Source organism: Salmo salar, chromosome 06, assembly GCF_965601325.2.
Source record: "Salmo salar chromosome 06, fSalSal1, whole genome shotgun sequence".
In the NCBI taxonomy this organism is placed as follows: Eukaryota; Metazoa; Chordata; class Actinopteri; order Salmoniformes; family Salmonidae; genus Salmo; species Salmo salar.
In genome coordinates this window covers 60,530,723-60,554,891 of record NC_138296.1, presented here as the reverse complement: position 1 = coordinate 60,554,891, position 24,169 = coordinate 60,530,723, and the positions used below count along the sequence as shown (strand labels likewise).

General features: G+C 43.6%; 1 protein-coding gene across 4 annotated transcripts; it reads right to left on the bottom strand.

Annotated features, from left to right (window-relative positions):
* Window positions 1–1,303: 1,303 nt before the first annotated feature.
* Window positions 1,304–24,077, bottom strand: LOC106607692 (sentrin-specific protease 6). Of its 4 annotated transcripts, none has more exons than XM_082976792.1 (24): window positions 23,704–24,077; window positions 20,953–21,046; window positions 20,424–20,490; window positions 19,699–19,814; window positions 19,404–19,559; window positions 19,080–19,100; window positions 18,500–18,579; window positions 11,549–11,649; window positions 10,514–10,961; window positions 8,529–8,779; window positions 6,992–7,129; window positions 6,787–6,820; window positions 6,292–6,480; window positions 5,888–6,072; window positions 5,562–5,722; window positions 5,271–5,387; window positions 4,971–5,093; window positions 4,687–4,779; window positions 3,839–4,209; window positions 3,569–3,660; window positions 3,383–3,471; window positions 3,121–3,189; window positions 2,809–2,959; window positions 1,304–2,390 (listed from the first exon to the last, which is right to left on the bottom strand). In XM_082976792.1, exons 1-24 carry the CDS (start codon window positions 23,729–23,731, stop codon window positions 2,157–2,159), a joined length of 3,408 nt encoding a protein of 1,135 aa, XP_082832918.1. In that variant the 5' UTR covers window positions 23,732–24,077; the 3' UTR covers window positions 1,304–2,156. The 4 variants fall into 4 exon arrangements, with proteins under 4 accessions (XP_082832918.1, XP_082832917.1, XP_082832920.1 ...); XM_082976791.1 differs by having other exon boundaries at window positions 6,292–6,495; window positions 23,704–24,074; XM_082976794.1 differs by lacking the exon at window positions 20,953–21,046 and having other exon boundaries at window positions 6,292–6,495; window positions 23,704–24,070.
* Window positions 24,078–24,169: the final 92 nt, after the last annotated feature.

Here is a 24,169-nt window from a genome sequence, read left to right as displayed (position 1 = left end):
AGGACCTGTTGGGAGGGAGGGTCGGAATGAATGCAAAGCTTCTATGAACTCAAAATGCTACACACGGAGAGGAAAGCCTCACGCTGCTATTTTAACATACTTGTTCTTCACATACAGTATATTTAAGATCATTGTGATAACTGAAAAAAATAGATACAATTATTTTTAAGACCATAAATAAAGCCTATGAAAATGCAGTTAACTGCCAAAATAAAGGAAACACTTGAGTAAACGAGGGATACAAAGTATATTGAAAGCAGGTGCTTCCACATAGGTGTGGTTCCCGAGTTCATTGTGTAATTAAAACATCCCATCATGCTTAGGGTCAAGTATAAAAATGCCAAGTTGCCCATTATTTTGGCTACCATGGCTAGAAGATATCTCATTGACCTTGTCTCAGTCATCAGGCCCAGTTTTTTAAGTTATTCATCTGGATTTCGCCTATTGGATGGGATAAAATACATAGAAATAGAATGAATAGAACGGACAAACCATTGACTTGAATGGGGACTCTTGTTCTGTTCATTCCATTTAATACTATCCGATAGGTGGAATCCAGATAGATATCTTTTAAAAACTGGGATCGGGTCTCAACCAAATTGAACACTTATGGGAGATTCTGGACCAGCGCCTGAGACAGTGGTTTCCACCACCATCAACGAAACACCAAATGATGGAATTTCGCGTGGAAGAATGCTGTTGCATCTCTCAGTTTCACACTTGTAGAATTTATGCCAAGGCGCATTAAAGCCATTCTGGGTGCACTGGCGGCTCAACGCCCTATTTAGACACCATGTTGGTGTTTCCTTTATTTTGGCAGTTACCTGTAAACAAAACTTTTTGAGCTAGGGTAATAGAAAATAAAATATTTTGAGCAAAGGAAGATCAACTAACTGTATAATCGCTGTATTAATGACAAGACCCAATCATCCCTAGATAATGATGGATAATAGCAGTCATTTGTTCAAACAATAGAGGACATCTAGATGATCACCTTTTCATCCCATCAACGCCGGGCGACCAGATGATGAAACCGGGCACAAATGCACTTCTACCACAACAGAGATATTGAATATGGGATGACATCTCATGGAATTACATGAACTCTATTACAGTGACAGTGTCCCAAATATTTTACTAAAGAAAGGTGCAACTCATGTTTTATGCAGAGGAAAACCAACAGCAACTGAGGGAAGAACGCTGACAAACAGTATGTTATAAAAACTAAGGCAAATTATGTGCTCTTGCATCTCTGTGTTTAATGCTCAAGATCCATCCACTCACATAAAGAGACTTAAAAAGGTTCAATGCAGCCGTTTTTATCTCAATATCAAATCATATCTGGGAAACAAGTAAGTACCTTACTGTGATCATCTTCAATTAAAAATGGTCAAAATGCAACAAATAGCTTCTTAGCAAAGATCAATTTCTCAGGCAAGAATTTAGCTAAGACTATCTGGGAGGGGTCGGAGTGGGGAGGGAAAAACGGAAAACTGGCTGTGATGTCTTCATCCCATCAAACAGCTATTACACTAAAAGGGCATTATCATACATTTTCACAGTATTATTCCAACCTCCTAGTGTGGAAAAATATGAGAAACACAGGGAAATCATGTTTTTGACTGCACTGGGCCTTTAACAAGCACTGGCTAAGCAATTCATGGGAGGTACTGGGATTTTGAAAATGATACTTTCTTCCAGACCGGTATGGCTATAAATGCTGCAAGTTCTCTACACAACTCATTCAGATGCATAAAAAATATGATACAAGAGCAGAACAGTATATTCTGCACCCAAAAAAAGAACATCTATGAAGAAAACAGATATGGATGATGAGCATCCATGTATAGTGCGCCATCAAAAACAGTAAATCTCAAAGGCAGCAAAAACATCCAGCATATGTACATGTTTTATTCAATACAAATGTAAAATGTTTTGTTTTGTTGTAAATGGAAGGAATAGGACAGTTAGGAAATAATGGGGGGGGGGGGGGGTAATCCAGCAGCATATAATCAGGCCTGGCCCTGGCAGCAGGAAGGCAGACGGACCGACCTCCAGGCTTGACCAGGCAGCGGGAGCCCCACCCGATAGATAGGGCCGTCATGTCAAAGTAAAAGAGAGTAGGTAGGTAGCCGTGTCAGACCAGACAATGCACCTCAGGGGCTGACAGGAAAGTTCTGAATCTGTATCTCTACACCTTCCTCTGTATCCTCTCCTGCCACCTCCTGTTCTCCAGGAGAGCCTTTGGCTGAGCCCTGGCCCGCCTCCTTCTTCTGTTGGGATTGGATCTTTCGAATGAGCTCCTTGATCTCCTCGCGTTTAGTCTTCATCCGTTGCTGCAGGAACCATTCCGCCAGGTTCACGGGGAGATGAAAGCTGGCAAGTGGACTCTGAATGGAGGGCAGAAAAACTTCATTATTATGGATTCACTCCTAAGCAATGTCCTATCTATTTTTGGAGTGTTGTAAGGTAGAAAATTAGCTTCAAAATATAGGTCTATAAAGGTCTATAAAGCCCTGGTTTAGTGCGATTGCTTTACAACAGTAGCTGGTATCCGTATTTGGGATTCACTTCTGGTTAGCAGAGTCAGCTACCAGTAGTTGTTACAGTAAATCAATTCGGTAAACATTGGCAATCTAAAAATACAACCAATAGAAAATGAAAATGGACCATTTTGGCCCCAGGTGTCTGTTATTTTATACACTGCACTGGCTTTCTCGCCGTGTGCATCCTAAAAATCGCACCCTATTCCCTATATAGTGCACTACTTTTGAACAGAGCCGCTTTGCCTTCAGCCTATGCTCTCACCTCGAAGAAGCTCTCCACATACTGCAGGATGTAGACTCCACAGTCGCTGAAGTTATCTTGCTGAGGCACACGCGGGTTGGAGCCCTTCATCTGATCCTTCCCAAAACTCCTCTGACTTCCTTTCCTCACCTCCCACTCCACCTCCAGGTACCTGCAGTTACACACGCAAGTCACATAAACAAAAACACAACAAAAAAAAAATGGCTTGGGAAGGTTTGCTTTGGTGCGCCAATATGTGTAATACCTAGACAACGTACAAATTAGGCAAACTAAATGTACAATATACAGAACAGTACGAAAGTATTGACTTACTCTCGTAATGTTTTAACTACCGAAGATCTGGCAGGGCCACGTAACGAGTCCATGATGAGAATGCAAGGCCTGAGAAAACAAAGCAAAAAATAAATAAAAAAATACATTAAAAAAAATAATAATCACTCAGCAAATGCTGAAACATTGTGATTCTGAGGTAAATATGAATGGACAATTACCTCAAATCACACTAGCCACAAAAGGTGTCAGGAGAGCAATATCGCCATCTACTGGCACAAGTAGAACATCCTCTCCTACTCACTGTTTACAGATGGTGGGTTTGGAGGTACACTCCGAGCTCTCAGGGGTAACCGGGTCCTCAGCAAGTGCACCATCCTCACTGCACTCATCCTAGACAAAAAGGAAAAACAACAACAACGTGACACATAACATTCATTTAACATCCTCTGGAAATGTCACCAAACAGAGAAGCAAATCCCACCGTTACCTGGCAGGAGCTTTGATCATCAGAAAAGGTATGGGTGTCATCACCATTGCCACCTCCTGATCCATAACACACACTGATTCTGTGCAGGCCATCTGCAAAACATAATTAAAAAAGGCCAGTGAATCAGATTCATTTCCCATCAGTTTCCACACAGCTTCCAAGAAATCGCAATCAAAGTTTATTTGCCATATGCGTGGGATACAACGTAGTGTATTGTACACGGTACAATGAAATGCTACTTACAAGTAGTGACGTCTGCCTGTGGCTTACCTGTGTACTGTGGCTGGGCGTTGCCCTGTCCATTCACCCTGGCTCCAGAGGTCTTGGGAGCCTCTTGGCCCCCATTGGGACAGGTGGACACCCCCTTTGGCTGCTCGTTGTGAGAGTGTCCCCCCGAGGAGGCCTCGGTGGCACTGAGGGACAGCTTCTCTGAGGGGGCCATGGGTTCCTCTCTGTCTGGGGACAGAGGCTCAAAGTGGTCTGGCTCTGGAGACAGGGGCCGGCAGTGGTCAGGGGGGCTGCCCTGGGGGGCAGCCTGTGTCGGCCCTGGTGCTGACTCCGGGGCCTGGTATAGGGGGTTGGCCACAAACTGAGGGCCCTGAAGGCCTGGGAAGCAGATCACTGCCAAGTACCAGTGGGCTCTGAAACACATACAGCAATAGGTTTGGTTAAGAGAGACAGTTAGGTCTACCATCTTTGTCTATTATTTTGTATCAGTCTGTTCACCTTCATCATTGCACTTGAGACAAGAAAACAGTCAATTAATTTCCATGTTGAAATTCGCATCTCAAATGGCAGGTAGCCTAGAGGTTAGAGTGTTGGGACAGTAACCGAAAGGTTGCTTGTTCGAATCCCGGCAAGGTGGAAAAATGTGCCATTCTGCCTGTGAGCAAGGCAGTTAACCCCCACAACAACTGCTCCCTGGGCACCGATGACATAGGTGTTGATTAAGGCAGCCCCTCGCACCGCTCTGATCCATTTGAATGCATTCAGTTGTGCAACTGACTAGGCATCCCCTTTCCCTTCCTTATATAGTCAGGCTCCGCTCAAATATAGTGCACTACGTAGGGAATAGGGTGTAATTTGGGACGCAGCCAGGGGTATTGAGCAGCACTCACGACTCGTTAATGGGAACAAAGATGAAGTCCTTCTGGAACAGGTCTACATGTCGGGTCCACGTCTTCACCCGATTGTGCTTCCTCTTCTGGATCCTGGCAAACAAGAGACATGGTTTACTGAATTGTGTCTGAAATGTGTTGCCCTTGCCTGGTCCCACATCAGTTTGTGCCGTCTTGACAACTAAAACAATGTTTGCTGTGATAATGACCAAACGAGTTGGCAAAACAGTACACATAGATCTGGGGGCTGTTGGGCCGCTCTGGGCAGAGGAGAGGAGACTCACGTTAGGTTAGTGGTGTCTGGGATGGTTCTCCTCTCTCTTTGGTTGAGCCTCTTGTAAAAGAAGGAGCTGAACACGTGACTCCTTTGTGAGTCTTCTTTTTTCAACTTCTCCAAAACTAAATATCTAAAAGGGAAGATGCACATAGAGTAACAGTTAATCCACTATCCTTGTAAAGGTTGGCAAAATTCCCAGTATACTACAAAACGCAGGCACTTTGTGTTTCGATAGAATATCAAACCTAGAATGTGACTTCAAAAAACAACAATGGGAAATACAGAACGGAACACGAAAGCCACTAACTTTAAATAAAAGTCTATGATGACGTCATTTAGGAACTCTCCATCGTTAAGGCAGTGGAGGTCTTCGTTAGTCACCGACATGCCCCCCTTGGCTGGAGGAGGTGGGTACACCATCAACCTACAACACAACCATCCAATTACCATTAGGAACAAACACTTTAGAATGATACTTAGGAGGACAGGGCACACCAAAGTGAAATGGTTTGCAACAGAAAACGAGTTTTAGCCCCTTCCCATTTCAGCCCATTTTTTTGAACATGACCCAGGTGTAGGAGATAGATAACCCTCGTACTTTACGATTGGTCCAGTGAAGGTGGGTTGGAGCTCAGCCATGTCATCGTCTTCATCATCAAAGAACGTGCTGGTCTGCTGCCGTGTGGCCATGCGTGTCCGCACTGTTGGTGGCGGTGTGTTGTTGGCTTTACCGCCATTGTTGTTGTTATTATTCTTTACCTATAAGAAAGTGATGCAACCAAAATATCATGGTCAAGGGATTGTTTAAAAAAGAGACTGTTGAAAACCTGAAGTCAAGGAAAGGCAACAGCGGCAAAATACGTATTTTGTTAGCTAGTCTCAAAAGGCTCCAAGATGATAATCTTCCACGTAGAGAAAGCCCACCTTTTCTTTTGTTGCTTTGTTGTAGTTGACCAATCTGATGTTAGCTTCATCAAACGGCAGTTTAGTGGGGAACTCGTTGAGTTTGTTGGCTCGGCCGATCTCCTGTAGAATCTCCTCTAGAATCATCTGCTCGTGCATCGACAGCCCGTTCTCAAAGATCAGCACGATGTACTTCTCGTCAGAGTCTGGGGTGAGTAGGGAGAGCAATAAGACTTGTGGACATTTTGTTGACCGTGAGGTCACAGACTTGATTTAGCAAAAAAATGTCATAGAAAGTCTTCTCCAAAACAGAGGGACAACGTTGACAAGTGTTGTAAAGAACAAACATATTCATCCATCTATTTTACAGACTACTGATGTTGCAACTCGCAAGGGTGCTTCACTTTTCAATTGGCAGTCCTCACCGTTACTGGCACAGTCGTACCACAGGCCTCCCTTGTCGCGGGTCATTTTGAGCTGGGTGCGAAGCCGCTGACATTCCTCTTGGGTGGTCTGGAAGAAGAGCACGGGTAGCTTTCTCACGCTGCACCACTCACAGCTGATAAGCCCAGACGCTTGCAGACGCACCTTCTCCAGAGAATCCACTTCAGGTCCTGGGATACAAAGCACTAGAACATCACATATTGTTAGGTTTGCAAAATTTCAGTAACGTTTCGACAACTCCCAGGTTGTCCAGAAATCCTGGTTGGAAGATTCCCTGAAACAGGAGGGAATAAGCAGGAAATTCTGAATCCTCCAACTACAATTTCTAGAGAACATGGGAATTTTGGGAAATGTATTGGAATTATGCCACCCTTCATACTGTACAAGAGTGTGCGTATAATGCATCTACAACATTTTGTCATTGGCGAGCAGAGGGAAAAAATGCGTAAGACATTTGATGTTTTTACGTCTCTCACCTTCAGTTTCAAGTTGAATGTAATCGCCCGTAAACTGAAAGACAAAGAGATGGTTGAATGATACCAACATAATGTAAGACAATTAGTAAAAATAACTTCAGCTTTGACCATATTGCTATAGGCTATTGTTTTTGGCAAGATTTTCGAAAAGCACGACTGAGTGTCTGTACAGAGAGAGAACAGAGTACAGGAGCGGAGTACTTACAATGACAGGTTTGGTCACCATCCTGCGAAGAGTCCCTACTCTCACGCTCCTACAGTCCAGGATGATGCTGTCCAGCTTGTAGGGGGAGGTCTTCTGTTTTTTCCTGGGTGTAGAGTCGTCAGGTATTTGGTTTCCAAACTGAAAAACACACAGTCAGCCTTGAAATCTGCCGCTTCGTATCATTCATTCCTCTTAGGGACCAATCATGTACAGTACTCGTCTTGCCAACAGTATCGGATTCTTCCTCAACTGGTCATTTAGATTCAGCTGCCTAATTAGTTCGAAAGCTATAAATGTCAGAAGCGGTATGTTTCTCAAAGGAAAACAATCCTGAACACACAAAAAGTAAATTAGGAGACTTAATCGTTAGTTGTTTTTGGCCATTGGGAGTGGGACTATCTTAGTGAATAAAGAAACACCCAGTAATATAATTTGCTGCCAAGCAAAACAACCCACAAAGTTACCTTGAGAGAGCAGATCAGGAACATTGAGTTCTCAAGGACATTCTGACAGGCAGGGTCAATAAATCCAGACTGAAATGTTCCAAAACAGCTCACTATCAGACTGGCTCAATGTGGCCAACCTTTGAGAGGAGAACTGCGGAAAGATCCTTGAGGGATCAACAACATTTCATTACGTATCCACACAAGTGCCATCCTATACACAGAGGCTGGTGCAGCATATAACGCGGCCGCTTGCAGCACATATACACTACCACAACATGGGTACGAATCCCAGCCCCCAACACTACTCATTTCATGCTATCCCAGTCTGAATAAAATGAGAAAAAAAAAATCCTTTAAAATACATAGAGAGTATACCAAACATTAGGAACGCCTTCCTAATATTGACTTGTCTCCCCCCCCCCCATTTGACATTTTACATTGAGTCATTTAGCAGACGCTCTTATCCAGAGCGACTTACAGTAGTGAATGCATACATTTCATACATGTTTTTTTTGTTTTTTTTTGTTTCTGTGCTGGCCCCCCGTGGGAATCGAACCACAACCCTGGTGTTGCAAACACCATGCTCTACCAACTGAGCTACAGGGATTCATCGGGCATGGACTCTACAAGGTGTCGAAAGCGTTCCACACGGATCCTGGCACATGTTGACTCCAATGACTCAAACAGTTGTGTCAAGTTGGCTGGATGTCCTTTGGGTGGTGAACCATTCTTGATACACACAGGAAATTGTTGAGCCTGAAAACCCTAGCAGCGTTGCAGTTCTTGACACAAACCGGTGCGCCTGGCACCTACTACCATACCCAGTTCAAAGGCACTTCAATCTTTTGTCTTGCCCATTCACCCTCTGAATGGCACACATACACAATCCATGTCTCAAGGCTTAGAAATCCTTCTTCAAACTTTCTACTCCCCTTCATATACACCGATTGAAGTGGATTTAACAAGTGACATCAATAAGTGATCACAACTTTCACCTGGATTCACCTGGTCATCCTGTGTCACGGAAAGTCACATTAAGGTGTCCTTAATGTTTTGGACACTCAGTGTATTTCAAAGAAGCGGACACATACCTGATCTTTCATGCGGTTCCTTTTGGGTAGTGAGATTCTGCTGTCGACATCAGAGAAGAAATCAGAGGTGATCTCCTCCTGCTCCTCTCCTGCGCTACTCTTCACTGCCGCCTCTACCCTGCCTCCTGAGGGCGCTGGCGAGGAGTGGGCCGAGTCAGCCGGCAGCGGGGAGACGCTGTCCAGCCTGTTGACGCTACCAGTGCTGCCGTCGTCTGCTTCATCCTCATCATCATCGTCACTGGACAGCACGACTGGAACACACACATTACAGACATTTCATGACTGAGAATGAGTCACTCGCTCCACCATAGTTGAATGTATTCTTTCAAGAAGAGCAGGAGATTTAGATTTTGAAAAGTGGCCTTCGTTTGCAAACTAATGTGACCTTGTGTGAGAGGTAAGATGTACAGACAGGTGCTAGTGGTTTTGAGGTGTGTGGTTTACTAGCAAGAACATTCTGTCCTGCCAGCTTAACCTCTCTTGGGTAGGGGGCAGTATTTTGACATCCGGATAAAAAGCATGCCCATAGTAAACTGCCTGCTACTCAGGCCCAGAAGGTAGGATATGCATATTATGAGTATTTGGATAGAAAACACTCTGAAGTTTCTAAAACTGTTTGAATGATGTCTGTGAGTATAACAGAACTCATATGGTAGGCAAAAACCTGAGAAGAAATCCAACCAGGAAGTGTGGAAATCTAAGGTTTGTAGTTTTTCAAGTGATTCCCTATCCAATATACAGTGTCTGTGGGGTCATTTTGCACTTCCTAAGGCTTCCACTAGATGTCAACAGTCTTTAGAATGTTGTTTCATGCTTCTACTGTGAATGGGGAGAGAATAAGAGCATGTGGAGTCAGATGACTGAGAAAATGACTTGAGCTCAATCGCGCGTGCTCCCGTGAGAGTTAGGTGTGTTCCTTTTCATTTCTGAAGACAAAGGAATCTTCCGGTTGGAATATTATGGAAGATTTATGATAAAAACATTCTAAAGATTGATTCTATACATCGTTTGACATGTTTCTATGAACTGTAATATCACTTTTTGTCTGAATTTACTGCGCGAGCACAGTGGATTTGGATTACTCGACTGAACGGCTGAACTTTAACGAACATTTATTGTGGAACTGAGATTCCTGGGAGTGCATTCCGATGAAAGTCATCAAAGGTAAGTGAATATTTATGTTATTTCTGACTTCTGTTGACTCCAAAATGGCGGGTATCTGTTTTGATGTCTGAGCGCTGTACTCAGATTATTGCAAAGTTTGCTTTCGCCGTAAAGCTTTTTTGAAATCTGACACAGCGGTTGCATTAAGGAGAAGTTTATCTTTAATTCTGTGCATAACACTTGTATCTTTTATCAAAGTTTATGATGAGTATTTCTGTAAATTGATGTGCTCAATAACCGGACGTTTTGGAGGCAAAACATTTCTGAACATTACACGCCAATGTAAAATGGGGTTTTTGGATATAAATAGGAACTTTCTCGAACAAACCATACATGTATTGTGTAACATGAAGTCCTATGAGTGCCATCTGATGAAGATCATCAAAGGTTAGTGATTAATTTTAGCTGCATTTCTGTTTTTTGAGACGCCACTCCTTGCTTGGAAAATGGCTGTGTGGTTTTTCTTGTCTAGGTGCTGTCCTAACATAATCTAATGCTATGCTTTCGCCGTAAAGCCTTTTTGAAATCAGATAGTGTGGTTGGATTAACGAGAAGATTATCTTTAAAATGGTGTACAATACTTGTATGTGTGAGAAATTTGAATTATGAGATTTTTGTTGTTTTGAATTTGCCGCTCTGCTATTTCACTGGCTGTTGGCGAGGTGGGACGCTACCGTCCCACATACCCTAGAGAAGTTAAATGAAAACTTCCTGCACTACCTTACACAATGCAAAGCCATTAGGGACACCTTGACAATAACCACTGTAGAGAGATGCGAGAAGTGAGTACTTAGCAGGTCGGGATGGATCAGTAGACTTACTGGGGTCGTTGATCTTGTGTAGCTTGGCGGCCGCTGTCCTCCTGCCTTTGTTGGCGGCGACTTTCCCAGCGCAGCAGCTCCCCACTAGCCCAGCCCCCACGGGTCTCCCGTTGTGTGGCAGTAGCAGGCCGGCCCGGGTGGTAATGCGTACCGGGATGGGCGGGTTCATCACAGTGTCCACGCGCAGCGGCAGCGCCCTCAAGGTCGAGGCCGAACCGTAGAAGCTGTTCTTCCTCAGCTGTAGATTGTTGGCTCCTGGGGAGGGGTGCTGGTGGGTATGGGGGTGGGGTCGGATGGGGGGTCTGGGCGTGGGGGACGTAGGCTGGGCTGCAGGGGGGTGGTGGAGGTGGGGGGCCTCCAACGCCAAGGGGTTCCCACAGTGTTCACACATGGTGCTGTTGTCACTGGATTTGCTACACTTCCCGCACACTACGTTTTGATGTAGGGCCTGCAGAAAAGACATGAGACAATTTAATTTCAGCAGCAGATACGTTCACATTCAAATATTTAGATTTTCTTCTCAACACTAATCTGTCAGGGGTATCGTCTTAAAACCTGTCTGCCCTTTTGGGTTGAAATGGTCAACTAAAGTGGAACTGATAAACATGCTTCTTTCTAGTCAGGTATTTATTCATCTCTGGCTCTAGGCACGACACTAAAGGTATGACTCAGACAGGAAGGAGCAGGCTGGATGGTTTGATAGTTGACTAGCAAGGCCTGAGAGAAAGGCCCAGAGGAGAGTAGCTGCCACTCCAGCCCAGCAGGGTCAGAGTCCTCTCTGGTAGGCTGCATGGTAAACACTAAACAGTCAAATCTAGATGACCACAGAGACATGCACTTACTAAGCAGGCACAGGTCCTTTTCGACCTTCAGGGCCTGGCCTATACATAAAGCTTCTCAGAGTAGGAGTGCTGACTTAGGATCAGCCCCCCCCCCGTCCATATTAACATGTCCATTATAATGTAAAAGCAAAAACTGATCCTAGATCAGCACTCCTACTCCGAGATGACAAAGTGTATGAACTACTGCTCTTACCTCCTCGATCTGAACCTGCGAGGGAAAGCTACAACAGCCCTCCGCCGAGGCTCTCCGACTGTGCTGCTGGACACGCCGTTTGATGCTCGAGTTGTCGTTGGCTAAAAAGGAAACAAAAGATAACATGTAAAGGAGAAATATGACTTCTGTCATATACAGTGTGCAGTAACAACTGGTTGAGAACCAGCCTCATCTTCAACACAAACAAAAATTGCCAGAGTGGAAACAATTGCCCCTGGGGAAAAGTTGCACACGGGTGCAGTGTTCCAATGTTCCAAGGTCACCTTGCTGCACCACATGTGATCATCACCACTCCCATATTTCGCTGTGCAGGAGTTGGCTGGCTGGGCACAGTGTGCTTTATTAGCCTGACTGCCTGTGTGTGCTGCTTTCCTCCCCATGCTCATTTGTGACCGCCAGGCTCTCTCTCCTTCCTCTCAGAGGAGCTTTGCGGGCGGATTAATCTGCGAGGCCTGCTGCAATCCCCCTCTGGCAGACACAGGCAGGAGGCTCAGCCCAGATCTGCTGCCCCGCAGACCCCACAGCCTTCACTGCCAGAGACTGAGGCTGCAAAGCCACATCCAGACACCCTCTACCACCTAGTACCAAGTCCCACATTACATCCTGATACTAGCATTTAACCGACATCTTAGTACAGTACACTTTGTCCACATATAAAACCATGCTGGGTGATTCCATGCCAGGATGGTTTGGGCATCACAGATTGTTATAGCAATTCTCACACAGAAACTTGACTGCTTGACATGCTTTTTACATTTGTATCACAAACATTTTGTAGAGAAAATCATGTTGGCTGCATGAATTGTCCACCAGGGCTGTTGCCAGAGAATTGAATGTTCATTTCTCTACCATAAGCCACCTCCACGTCGTTTTAAAGAATTTGGCAGTACGTCCAACCGGCCTCACAACGTGTAACCACGCCACCCCAGGACCTCAACATCAGTCTTCACCTGCGGGATCCTCAGAGACCAGCCACCCAGACAGCTGATGAATCTGTGGGTTTGAAAAACCGAGGAATTTCTGAACTAACTGCCAGAAACCATCTCATGGGAGCTCATCTGTGTGCTAGTCGTCCTCACCAGTGTCTTGACCGGACCGCAGTTTGGCATCGTAGCCGACTTCAGTGGGCAAATGCTCACCTTCGATTGCCACAGGCACGCTGCAGAAGTGTGCTCTTCAAGGATTAATCTAGGTTTCAACTGTACCGATGGCAGATTGCGTGTATGGCATCATGTGGGCGAGCGGTTTCTAAATTTGAATGTTGTGAACAGAGTGCCCCATGGTGGCGGTTGGGTTATGATATGGGCAGGCATAAGCTACAGACAACAAACACAACTGCATTTTATCAATGGCAATTTGAATGCACAGAGATACCGTGCCGAGATCCTGGGGCCCATTGTCGTGCCATTCCTCCGCTGCCATCCCCTCATGTTTCAGCATGATAATGCATGGCCACATGTAGCAAGGATCTGTACACAATTCCTAGTAGCTGGAAACGTTCCAGTTCTTCCAATGCCAGACATGTCACCCATTGAGCATGTTTGAAATGCTCTGGATTGACGTTTACGGCAGCATGTTCCAGTTCTCGCCAATATCAATGCTGATACAGGAAAGGGCCTTCTCCAAACTGTTGCCACAAAGTTGGAAGCACAGAATTGTCTAGAATGTCATTGTATATTGTAGCATTAAGATTTCTCTTCACTGGAACTAAGGGAGCTAGCCCGACCCATGAAAAACAGCCCCAGACCATTATGCCTCCACCACCAAACTTTACAGTCGTCACTACGCAGTCGGGCAGGTAGCGAACCTCCTGGCATCCGCCAAACCCAGATTCGTCCGTCGGACTGCCAGATGGTGAAAATGCATTTCCACTGCTCCAGAGTCCAATGATGGCGAGCTTTAAACCACTCCAGCCGACACGTGGCATTGCGCGTGGTGATCTTAGGCTTGTGTGCGGCTGCTCGGCCATGGAAACCCATTTCACGAAGCTCCCGACTAAAAGTTACTGTGCGGACATTGCTTGAAGAGGTAGTTTGAAACACAGTAGTGAGTATTGCAACCGATGAAAGACGGTTTTTTTTACGCGCTGCGCCCATCAGCACTCGGTGGTCCCGTTCTGTGAGCTTGTGTGGCCTACCACTTTGCGGCTGAGGAGTTAGTGCTCCTAGACGTTTCCTCTTCACAATAACAGCACTTACAGTCGACCGGGGCAGCTCTAGTAGAGCAGAAATTTGACGAAATGACTTGTTGGAAAGGTGGCATCCTATGACGGTGCCACGTTGAAAGTCACTGAGCTCTTCAGTAAGGCCATTCTACTGCCAATGTTTGTCTATGGAGATTGCATGGTTGTGTACTTGATTTTATTTTCTTATCGGGAACGGGTGGGGCTGAAATACCGAAAATCCACTCACGTGAAGGGGTGTTCACATACTTATGTATATACGGTGCATTCGGAAAGTATTCCGACCCCTTGACTTTTTCTACATTTTGTTACATTACAGCCTTACTCTAAAATGGATTCAATAAATAAAACAATCCTTGTCTATCTACACACAATACCCAATAATGACAAAGCAAATAAATTTTTTTTTATAAAGTTTTGCTAATTTATTAAAAATTAAAAACAGAAATACTAATTTACATACCGTAAATTCCAGACTATAAGCCGCAACTTTTTTCCCACGCTTTGAACCTCGCGGCTTAAACAATGACGCGGCTAATATATGGATTTTTCCTGCTTTCAAATTTGTGGGTCCTGACAGCGGGGAGCATTGTCAAAAAATCCACTATCATCAATGGGTTTCGAAAGGCTGGACTGCTGCGTGTTGAAGAGGGCTCAGCGGGGGATTTGCCTCCGGATGAAAGTGACGAGAGCGACAGTGAAAACGATCCAATATCGGATGAAGCAATTCTGAGGCTATTCAACTCCGACACCGAAGGAGATGACTTCAGTGGTTTCAGTGCACAGGAGGAGGAAGATAGTGACCAATGACTTTCTTGGTAGGCTACTGTTTACTGCTCATTTTTTGTTACAAGCCGTGTTTCGTTAAAGCCTGTGTAAAGTTAATTTGTTTCAATGTACCGGTAGGCACCTGCGGCTTAGACATGTGCGGCTTATTTATGTTTAAAATAATATCTTTATTTTTTTTATTCAGTGGGTGCGGCTTATATTCAGGTGTGCTCAATAGTCCGGAAATTACAGTAAGTATTCAGACCCTTTCCGATGAGACTCCAAATTGAGCTCAGGAGCATCCTGTTCCATTGATCATCCTTCAGATGTTTCTATAACTTGATCGGAGTCCACCTGTGGTGAATTCAATTGATTGGACATGATTTAGAAAAGGCACACACCTTGTCTATATAAGGTCCCACAATTATAAGTGCATGACAGAGCAAAAACCAAGCCATGAGGTTGAAGCAATTGTCCGTAGAGCTCCGAGACAGGATTGTGTCGAGACACAGATCTGGCGAAGGGTACAAAAACATTTCTGCAACATTGAAGGTCCCCAAGAACACAGTGGCCTCCATCATTCGAAAATTGAAAAGTTTGGAACCACCAAGACTCTTCCTGCTCTTGCTGCTCTGCCAAACTGAGAAATCGGGGGAGAAGGGCCTTGGTCAGGGAAGTGACCAAGAACCCGACGGTCACTGACAGAGCTCTAGTTCTTCTGTGGAGATGGGAGAACCTTCCAGAAGGACAACCATCTCTGCAGCACTCCACCAATCAGGCCTTTATGGTAGAGTGGGCAGATGGAAGCCACTTCTCAGTAAAAGGCACAACAGACCGCCAGGAGTTTGCCAAAAGGTACCGAAAGGGCTCTCAGACCATGAGAAACAAAATTCTCTGGTCTGATGAAACCAAGATTGAACTCTTTGGCCTGATTGACAATCATCACATCTGGAAGAAACCTGGCACCATCCCTATAGTGACGCATGGTGGTGGCAGCATCATGCTGTGGGGATGTTTTTCAGTGGCAGGGACTGGGAGACTAGTCAGGATCGAGGGAAAGAAGAACTGAGCAAAGTACAGAGAGATCCTTGATGTGAGAGCGCTCAGGACCTCAGACTGGGGCGAAGGTTCACCTTCCAACAAGACAACGACCTTAGGCACACAGCCAAGACAGTCTCTGAATGTCCTTGAGTGGCCCAGCCAGAGCTGGAACCCGATCAGACATCTCTGTAGAGACCTGAAAATAGCTGTGCAGCAACGCTCCCCATCAAACCTGACAGCACTTGAGAGGATCTGCAGAAAAGAATGGGAGAAACTCCCCAAATACAGGTGTGCCAAGCTTGTAATGTCATACCCAAGAAGACTCGCTGCCAAAGATGCTTCAACAAAGTACTGAGTAAAGGGTCTGAATACTTATGTAAATGTGATATTTCATGACATTTTTTTATACATTAGCAAAAATGTCTAAACCCGTTTTTGCCTTGTCATTATAGGGTTTTCTGTGTAGATTGAGGGAAAAAAACAAATTTGATCAATTTTAGAATAAGGCTGCATCGTAACAAAATGTGGAAAATGTCAAGGGGTCTGAATACACTATATCTGTGACTAACAGATGCGTATCTGTATCCCAAGTCATCCATAGATTAGGGCCTAATCAATTTATTTAAAAACTGACCAATTTCCTTATATGAACTGTAACTCAGTAAAATCATAGAAATTGTCTATTTTTGTTCAGTGTCGCTACTTAATTGTTTGAAACCTGAACGTTTTACTACATATTATGGAGACATGTTTTATCTTGCTTCAATGTAGCCTTGGCAAATTCCGACCATATCTGTGGAGGCAATTATTTCATAAAGACTTCCATATGCCATTGAAACCAGTAGTCTATTGTTTTATAAAGACTTCAATATGCCATTGAAACCAGTAGTCTATTGTTTATAAAGACTTCCATATGTCATTGAAACCAGTAGCCTATTGTTTTATACAGACTTCCATATGTCATTGAAACCAGTAGTCTATTGTTTTATAAAGACTTCCATATGTCATTGAAACAAGTAGCCTATTGTTTTATACAGACTTCCATATGTCATTGAAACCAGTAGTCTATTGTTTTATAAAGACTTCCATATGTCATTGAAACCAGTAGTCTATTGTTTTATAAAGACTTCCATATGTCATTGAAACCAGTAGCCTATTGTTTTATAAAGACTTCCATATGTCATTGAAACCAGTAGCCTATTGTTTTATAAAGACTTCCATATGTCATTGAAACAAGTAGCCTATTTCTCTCATGTTCTATTGGTTTTCCACTTTCTTTCATTGTCCAATAGCCAAATGCACATCCGCGCGTAGCCTACTGCTGCGCTGAAAAAGTTAAGAAATTATAGTTTATCGACATTTTAAGCTAAATGTTCTGATTGATATCTTGCAGATTCATTGCTTCAACTTTTTTTGTTTGTTAATGTAGCCTAGGCTTACTGGTTAGACGAATTTGGGATCTACCGTCCCATAGCCTGTTTGGGCTATTTGTTTCTCGACAAGCTGACCAATAGAATAGGTAGACTTTTCTACAAATGGGGGATAGTAGATTGGCATAGGCTCATATGCAGCATATCCACAAGGCTAGGGGAAGCTAAGCCATCCCTTAGTAAACTGAATTGGCAAAATTATATAGCCTAATTAGCCTACACCTGTCGATACATAAATAAATACCATACTTCAAAAGATAAAGCAAGATTTGGCCACAGAGGATCATTAGCTTCTCCTAGCCGTAAGAAAATGACACCTTGTGGATTTTTTTTAAAATCGCATTGCCTACAGTCGGGAGGAAAGGCGACCCGCGCAATTTTGGCAGCGTGCACTGCAAATACCAAATAGATGATTGTTGAGTTGTGACTGTCAGTGAAAAGTACAGACGCCCATCCAGGCATATCACAATACTTCTACATTCAATCACAAGAAAACATAGCCATTTGCTTTCCAAACTATTGCTGTAAAGAGATGAATGAAAAGACTACTCTGCCTTTTAGTTGAGCGAACAACAGGCCTATAGCCTATCAAATTGGAACCAGCGGAGAGCAACAGCCATATCCCTGGTGCGCACTGCACATATTCACTCTATCATTGTTGGGTCAGTGCCACTTAAAAGTTTGTTTTTGGATAATAATTTCCTCCTCCAGTTCAGACGGACGTCATATTCTAGTTGTGTATCCCCTTCTCATAGGCCTATTATATGGACAGGAAATGTTTTGACTGTTTGTCAGTGTTAAGAGTAGGCTACCCTGTAATTTGTTATATTTCACAAGATTCTGCTAATGTCTCCGGTCATATAAAGTGCAGCAGAATCGCAAGAAATGTGTTTCACGTGCAAAGAAAGAAGAAACGTACCCGATATTGCCTATAGCCCAGGCCTCTACGCTATACGCGCTCAGCCATGCATTGAACTGTCTTTTTTCTTTTTTTGCGAACAGCGATCCGAGTTATATTATCAGACTAAATTTTGATTCTCCAATCTACTCAACAAATTACGAATAGTGGGCTATCTTACATAAGTCTGCAAATGCGATGATGCATGGAATGCTTTATTATAAAAGGTGCATTTTTACGGTGAAATGTTCTTCTCCAAACTTCAAACTCGCGTGCCGCCTATACATAGGCTAGCGATTTTGCTACTCGTTTTGTGGTCTGGGGAAAATGTAAATGTGCACAGTTCCTCTAACATCCTCAAAGTGCACGGCAAGGACACGTCATTTCATCCTCGACTTGCATATTCTGGGAAGATTATTTACCATAATCTAAGATGTGACTTCTGTCATTCTGAGAACGGTGATTGGACACCCGAATCAGGTTACGCACCCAATGCACATGGGTCCGGTACAGTTCTCAAATGTCCGGTAAATTGAAATGCTGCCGGTCAAATGTCCGGCGCCACATTTTCATGACGGAAACCCTGAAATACAGTGAATGTGTCGTCTTACCTGGGCTCTCTGGACAGGTGAGAATGATGCTCTCTACTTCTACTGGTTGGATCTGCTGCTGGGTGGTGCTGTACTCTTTCCTGAGGGAAGAAAAATGGCACAGTTTGGTCAGAAGCACAGCCATCTAGATATGTCTAAATATATGGCTCTGGTTAGAAGCACAGCCATTTAAAACAAATACTTTTTTTGTCAACAGCCATAAATGAGGTAAACAACTCAAATCCGCAGTGGATCATTGGAGATAAGAAAAATATGCAATATGAAGGGTAGGAGGGCTAATGAAGCTATTTCACAATGGAGTAAGGCTATGATGAAACACATGACATGGGATATTCCATGCAAACAGACTTCAGTCAGTGCCCTACAGATCCAGACCAAAGGTGGGTGGATGCACGTTGAGCAGGGTATTAAGTTAGCTAAAGAGTACAAACGCACGTGGTCACAGGCACTACTGCTTTGACTACAGCATGACATGAAATGCAATGTTAGAACAGGACAAAGAGATCAGACCGTTCAGCTCACTACGAGTGGTTGCAGCACAAAGCGTGGCTGAGAAAATCCACTGGGTTCAATGTCTTACCTTTCCTTTAAGTCAAGGTTGCTTAAGAAAGGAAAATGGAGAGAGTAAGTCTCGTCTACCAATACAATCAAGTCTAACACAATAATTGTGGTGATCCATGATTAAATGGGCTGTACCTCCAACTTGATGGCAATTAGCCAAACGGAATTGATCAAACCCTTACATAAAAAGGGAGAGTAACATGTTCTCTCTTCGATCGACTAGAGATCCAGCCCTACCTGGCAACTTGGGAGAAATCAAGCGTTCTGACATACAAAACCACAGAGTCGCTTTCAATGCTTTGTTATGCAGTATGACTAGTGTGACTTCAGTGAGGGCTCATACCTTTGGACAGGTTTCCTCATTGCAGCAGGAACATGGTGGGTGTGCTGAAAGTGTCTCCCCTGTAGAACGACCCCTTGAGGCGGTGTTGGGCTGCCGATTAAATAGTCTGTTCTGTTCGGCATTGGTGACGTCGTTGCTACCGGGTATGGGATTTCACTAGAGAGGAAAGCAGAGAAACAACATCTGCCGGGTTTCACTGAACACAGGTCGAATTTGTTCATTATGATATTTGCCTTTGTCATCAAAACGTTCCAACTTGGACAGGAGAGATACTAGCAACAATGATGTGCCATACCTTAGCCTCTTGCCAGTTCCTAGTTTGTTTAGAGCCCTTATGTGATTATTTGCATTTGGCCTGTTTTCGTATGTTTTCAGGGGATCCGCAGAAGAGAAGTGCCTAAGAGCGGGGGACTGGTGGAGAGAGAGACAACAAAGAAGAGAATTACCAAAGAGGATCTGATTACATAAAGTATGTTGCAGTGCATTTCTGCTGAGAGCATACTGTATATGCCTGAGTGATGCTGCATTAAACACTGATAAAGTTATGGCAAAAACAGCACTGAGCTGATGTTCTTGTTCACTGTTCAGTTGAGACAAGAGAAACAGGTTTGGAATATTTAGTAATAATACCCCAAAATAATATCACATTCACAATAAATGTCATCGGATTAAATGTTCTGTGTATTCTAATAGTTAAGTTAGCATCAAAATGTCAAAACATGAACTTTTCACCAGCACAAAACATTTTACTGGTACAAAGCTGGAGTCCTCTGGATGGCTTTGCCATACAAGATTTGACAGAGCGAGAGAGAAAGAAAAAGAAAGGAGAGAAAGAATGAATTAGACAGAAAAGAATAAGGACATATAAAAAGGGAGAGAGATGAGACAGAACGGCAGAGGGCACCAACAGGACAGAGCAGAAAGCCTGTAGCCTGCTGCGAGCAACAATGCCATAAATGTGAGTAACGCGGAGGGGTGCAAGATAAGGCTTTCCTTAGTGAGGGAGGTAGCCTACAGTACCTTCTGCCCCTCTGGGGAGGAGTGCTGCTGTCCATCCATCTCCTTCGTGGTCACCACCGATGTGCAGCTTAGGAGAAAAGAAGCGAAAAAGGGGTGGTTAGATAATGCCTTGGTTTTATGTCCACTTAGACCAAACCATCGGATAAACATATTGGGTACATCCTTAAGTTACTGGATTACATCAATTATTGAATTACAAAAATGATGTCATATGTAACTGCATGATTCTGTGATACATGTAGTTTTACAGTAACATCACTGTCAGTTTGTATCCCTAGTGTAAAACACTTCTACAGTCTACACACTTCTATTACAACACAGACTCTGCATGCAGACAGTGCGTGTGCATGTGGCCATATCTGTATATTAAGCTGGTGGCAAGGCAGGCTCTCAGGTGGGAATACTAATAAACAGAACAAAAAGAATCTTGGGGTCTGTCAGTTTGGTGGATACGGCGGGTGGCAGGGTGAAATTGATGCAATGCAGCGATGCTGAGTGCTGAAATGAGGTCCGGAGGAGAAATGCTTACTCATGTCTCCTCTCCTCTTCACTGCCTTCAGAAAGAGAAAAGCTCCAGTTCTGCTTGTACCCTCCATCTCGCCTGGCCTCTGATCTATCCAGAGCTTGAATATAATAAACCACAACTTGCATGAGTTCAGTTACACGACGGGTAAATGAGGGCATCAGTTGAAATGATCATGTGTACTTCAAGGAGTTGCACTAATCATTTCAACACTGCTTGTATTAGCACCATATGCATAATTCAAATCAACAAAGAGAACTTCGATTCATGAGTAATCCTAAAACTAGATAATGAATCTGATGTTAAGATGAAGCCAAATTACCTCAACCTAAAGTCAAGTCAACAAAGAAATAACTGAATACCCCTTTTATGTTCTTTGATGAATGAAGCTTAAATCAGGTCTGCGATAAAACTGTAAGCAGAGGAGACACATCGGCAGCTGACAACAGAGCAGGTGTTTGCCAAGGAGCAACTCCCCCTCTCTGTGGACGACAAGACTCATTTCCTATGGTGACTCTCATCATAAATGTGTAACAGGCTTAGAGGCGTAGCACCGTGCTGCTCGAAAATGAGACACGGTGGAGTCGTAATATCTCATGACAATCACAATAGCTGGTTTAGAGACGACAAAAACAGTTTTTGGATGGCGGTATTTCACAAAGTTATTTGCATGATGCTTTGAGTAGGTGTGTTTTGTGCAATCACATAACTGTAGGCCTCTCCATATCAATGTCTGAGGAAACCATTTCAAGGAAGCACTTAAAATGTTTTCCAATAAATACTATGTGGCACAGCAGCAGGGTACGCAGTGAAGCTGGGGATGTGGCAGTTGGCCAAAGGGTCTATATTTTGCTGTCAAAAACTCTTGTCACTGTAAGTGTTTAGGCTAACAGTTAGAAATGCATCTACACCGGCTCTTAGTACACCAACTGTAGCCTAGATAATTAGGTCATGGCTTGACCACTGAGCACGTTCCATTTTCACCCGACTAGCAATGATTTGATTTCCTAACACTGTAGGCTATCCTTACATTGTTATGAAATCAAGGCTTCCACCCTACATGCGTTAGCCCACCTTCTTCATAACACCATCAGCAGTCTAAATGAATGAGGCTGGTCAGTCATAGATGGGCACAGCAGTTGAAGGATCGCTTTGAGTCTGGCTCGGTGGTTCAAACCCATGGCTCAATGACACAGTCACTGCAGCTTTGTTCCCTTCTCAACACTGTGGGCACTGTTGCCAGACAGACTGCCGCAAGACAGGCCAAACCAGTCTATGCTAGGTACAGCAAGATATTTCCCACTTAGCTGACCCACTGTAGGCACTTACAGTTATTTATAATTGAAAAAGATTGTCATGTGTTTTTAGAGTTTTCTAGAATTACATTTAGCCTCCCTTTAGAATCTGTCAGATTAATGTCTCAATGTACTGACCCTTCTCACAGGATGTGGTCTATAAAGCTAGTAATTTAGTATAGAAATAACTAATAAACAAAGTTATTCCAGGGGTTGCCTTTATCAATATGCCTTTGGGTTGCATACTGTCCTCACTAACTACGTCCTTGCTCCATAGTCTGTGGCACAGGCAATTAATAACTTAGGCCTATTACTTAATTGGTCATGACTACGAGTGTTAACAGCAAAATATATTAGGTGTTGGTCTTGTTAAGAGTTATTAAGAGTTATGTGCAGATGATATACCTTAGCTATACCTATATCCTCAACTCCCCCACCCCCAACACACTGAATTTGGAGACACCACATTCCACACTGGCATGGTGCTTACAGAAGTGTTCCCTTCCTTGTTTTTGAGCTAGTTAGCACTTTGATATAAGCATGCATATTATAAAGCATATGGTTTGTCCTTCTTGGGTTGCTGGCTATTTACATGAACACCATCAGACTAGCTACTTTGTTATGCGCTGTCTGAAATTGAAACTGACAACCCTTCTCTGAGCTTTAAGACCTTGAAAAGCAGAAATAATGTATTGTTTATAACTAACGTTAGCTTGATTGCTAACCAACAAATAACGTTAGGTTGATCCACTGTTAAATATTTTCAAATGAAAAACAAAAAGGACATAAAAGTATAGCTGAAATGAAGGCCTGTCAACAATTATGTCTAGGTAGCTAACGTTAGCCAGCTAGGCCTTGCTGTCTGACTGTTCAATCTTAACCATTATCTACAATACATTCAGTACCTACGTCCACAAGTAAGTTACAACTTTACCCCATGGCACAGCAAGCTATAATTTATATAAACATATTACTCCTGTAAAATACTGCGTAAACTTATGTCAGTAAAACCGTGTCCCATTTCCTACGACATTTGAGGCTAGCTAGCTAGTAGGTAGTCGGATAGCTTCTGGCTAGCTAGTCAGACATACACGGGCAAGTTAGCTAGCTAGCTTAGTAGCTAGCATAACTATAGACGGCGTTCAGTAACGCAACGTGACACTGACAATTCCATTTTAATCGTGCCTATTAGGTCGTTTTGTTTCTGAAATGTCCATTCACGACGAACAATGTAGCTACAGATGTAAGTTATGTGAATAAATGTAGCTAGCTAGTTCTGCACGGAATAGCTAACTTTAGCTCGCTAGCTAGTTGCTAGCGCTCTCCGAACATGATTGAAACCAAAATTTGAGGCACGCGCGCTGGGATCCGACGTCTCATTTAGAGACCTGGGAATGCGATCGCTAACAAACATTGCCGCCTTGCCTTTACAATTAGCTAGGTAAAATAAGTCTCACTTTACCTTCAAAAAAGCTTATGTTGTGTGCCATGTTTATTCCATGTTCTCTTTCTTTTTCAGATGGTGTTTGCTGCTCACCAGCGACCCAATCTCGCAGAGGGCTCGCGAGTTGGCTTTTGTGGTTCTACGCACAACGCAGAATGTGTCGATTACTTTTTCAGCCAACAAACAGTTCGTTCCCAAATGTACCGTGATGGTCTCAGAATAATTGTGCTAGCTCTACACACGTTGTGCCCATTCGATTGTTACAAAGTACCTAGCTAGTTGTAAATGGGGAAACATTGTTTGGTAGCTAGAATAATTTGCTAGAAAAGCCCAACGTTATTGATTTGCCTATTACTCAGAGGTGTTAGGTAAAACATTGTCAAAATAATACATGTGGGTCTACTTCTGCACCTCTGCTGCTGTTGCCTTATTGTGGTTTTATTCGGCCTGTGAAGGGCTGGCTAAACAACTGCAAGTAAATTGA

Excerpts from the sequence above, each read along its gene's own strand:
- LOC106607692 (XM_082976791.1), bottom strand. The coding sequence starts at position 23,731 with ATGGCACACAACATAAGCTTTTTTGAAG. Across the intron at positions 19,560-19,698 it reads GGAACTGGCAAGAGGCTAAG|TGAAATCCCATACCCGGTAG; the intron begins GTATGGCACATC and ends TTTCCTCTCTAG. Across the intron at positions 2,960-3,120 it reads GTAGTTAAAACATTACGAGA|GTACCTGGAGGTGGAGTGGG; the intron begins GTAAGTCAATAC and ends GTGTAACTGCAG.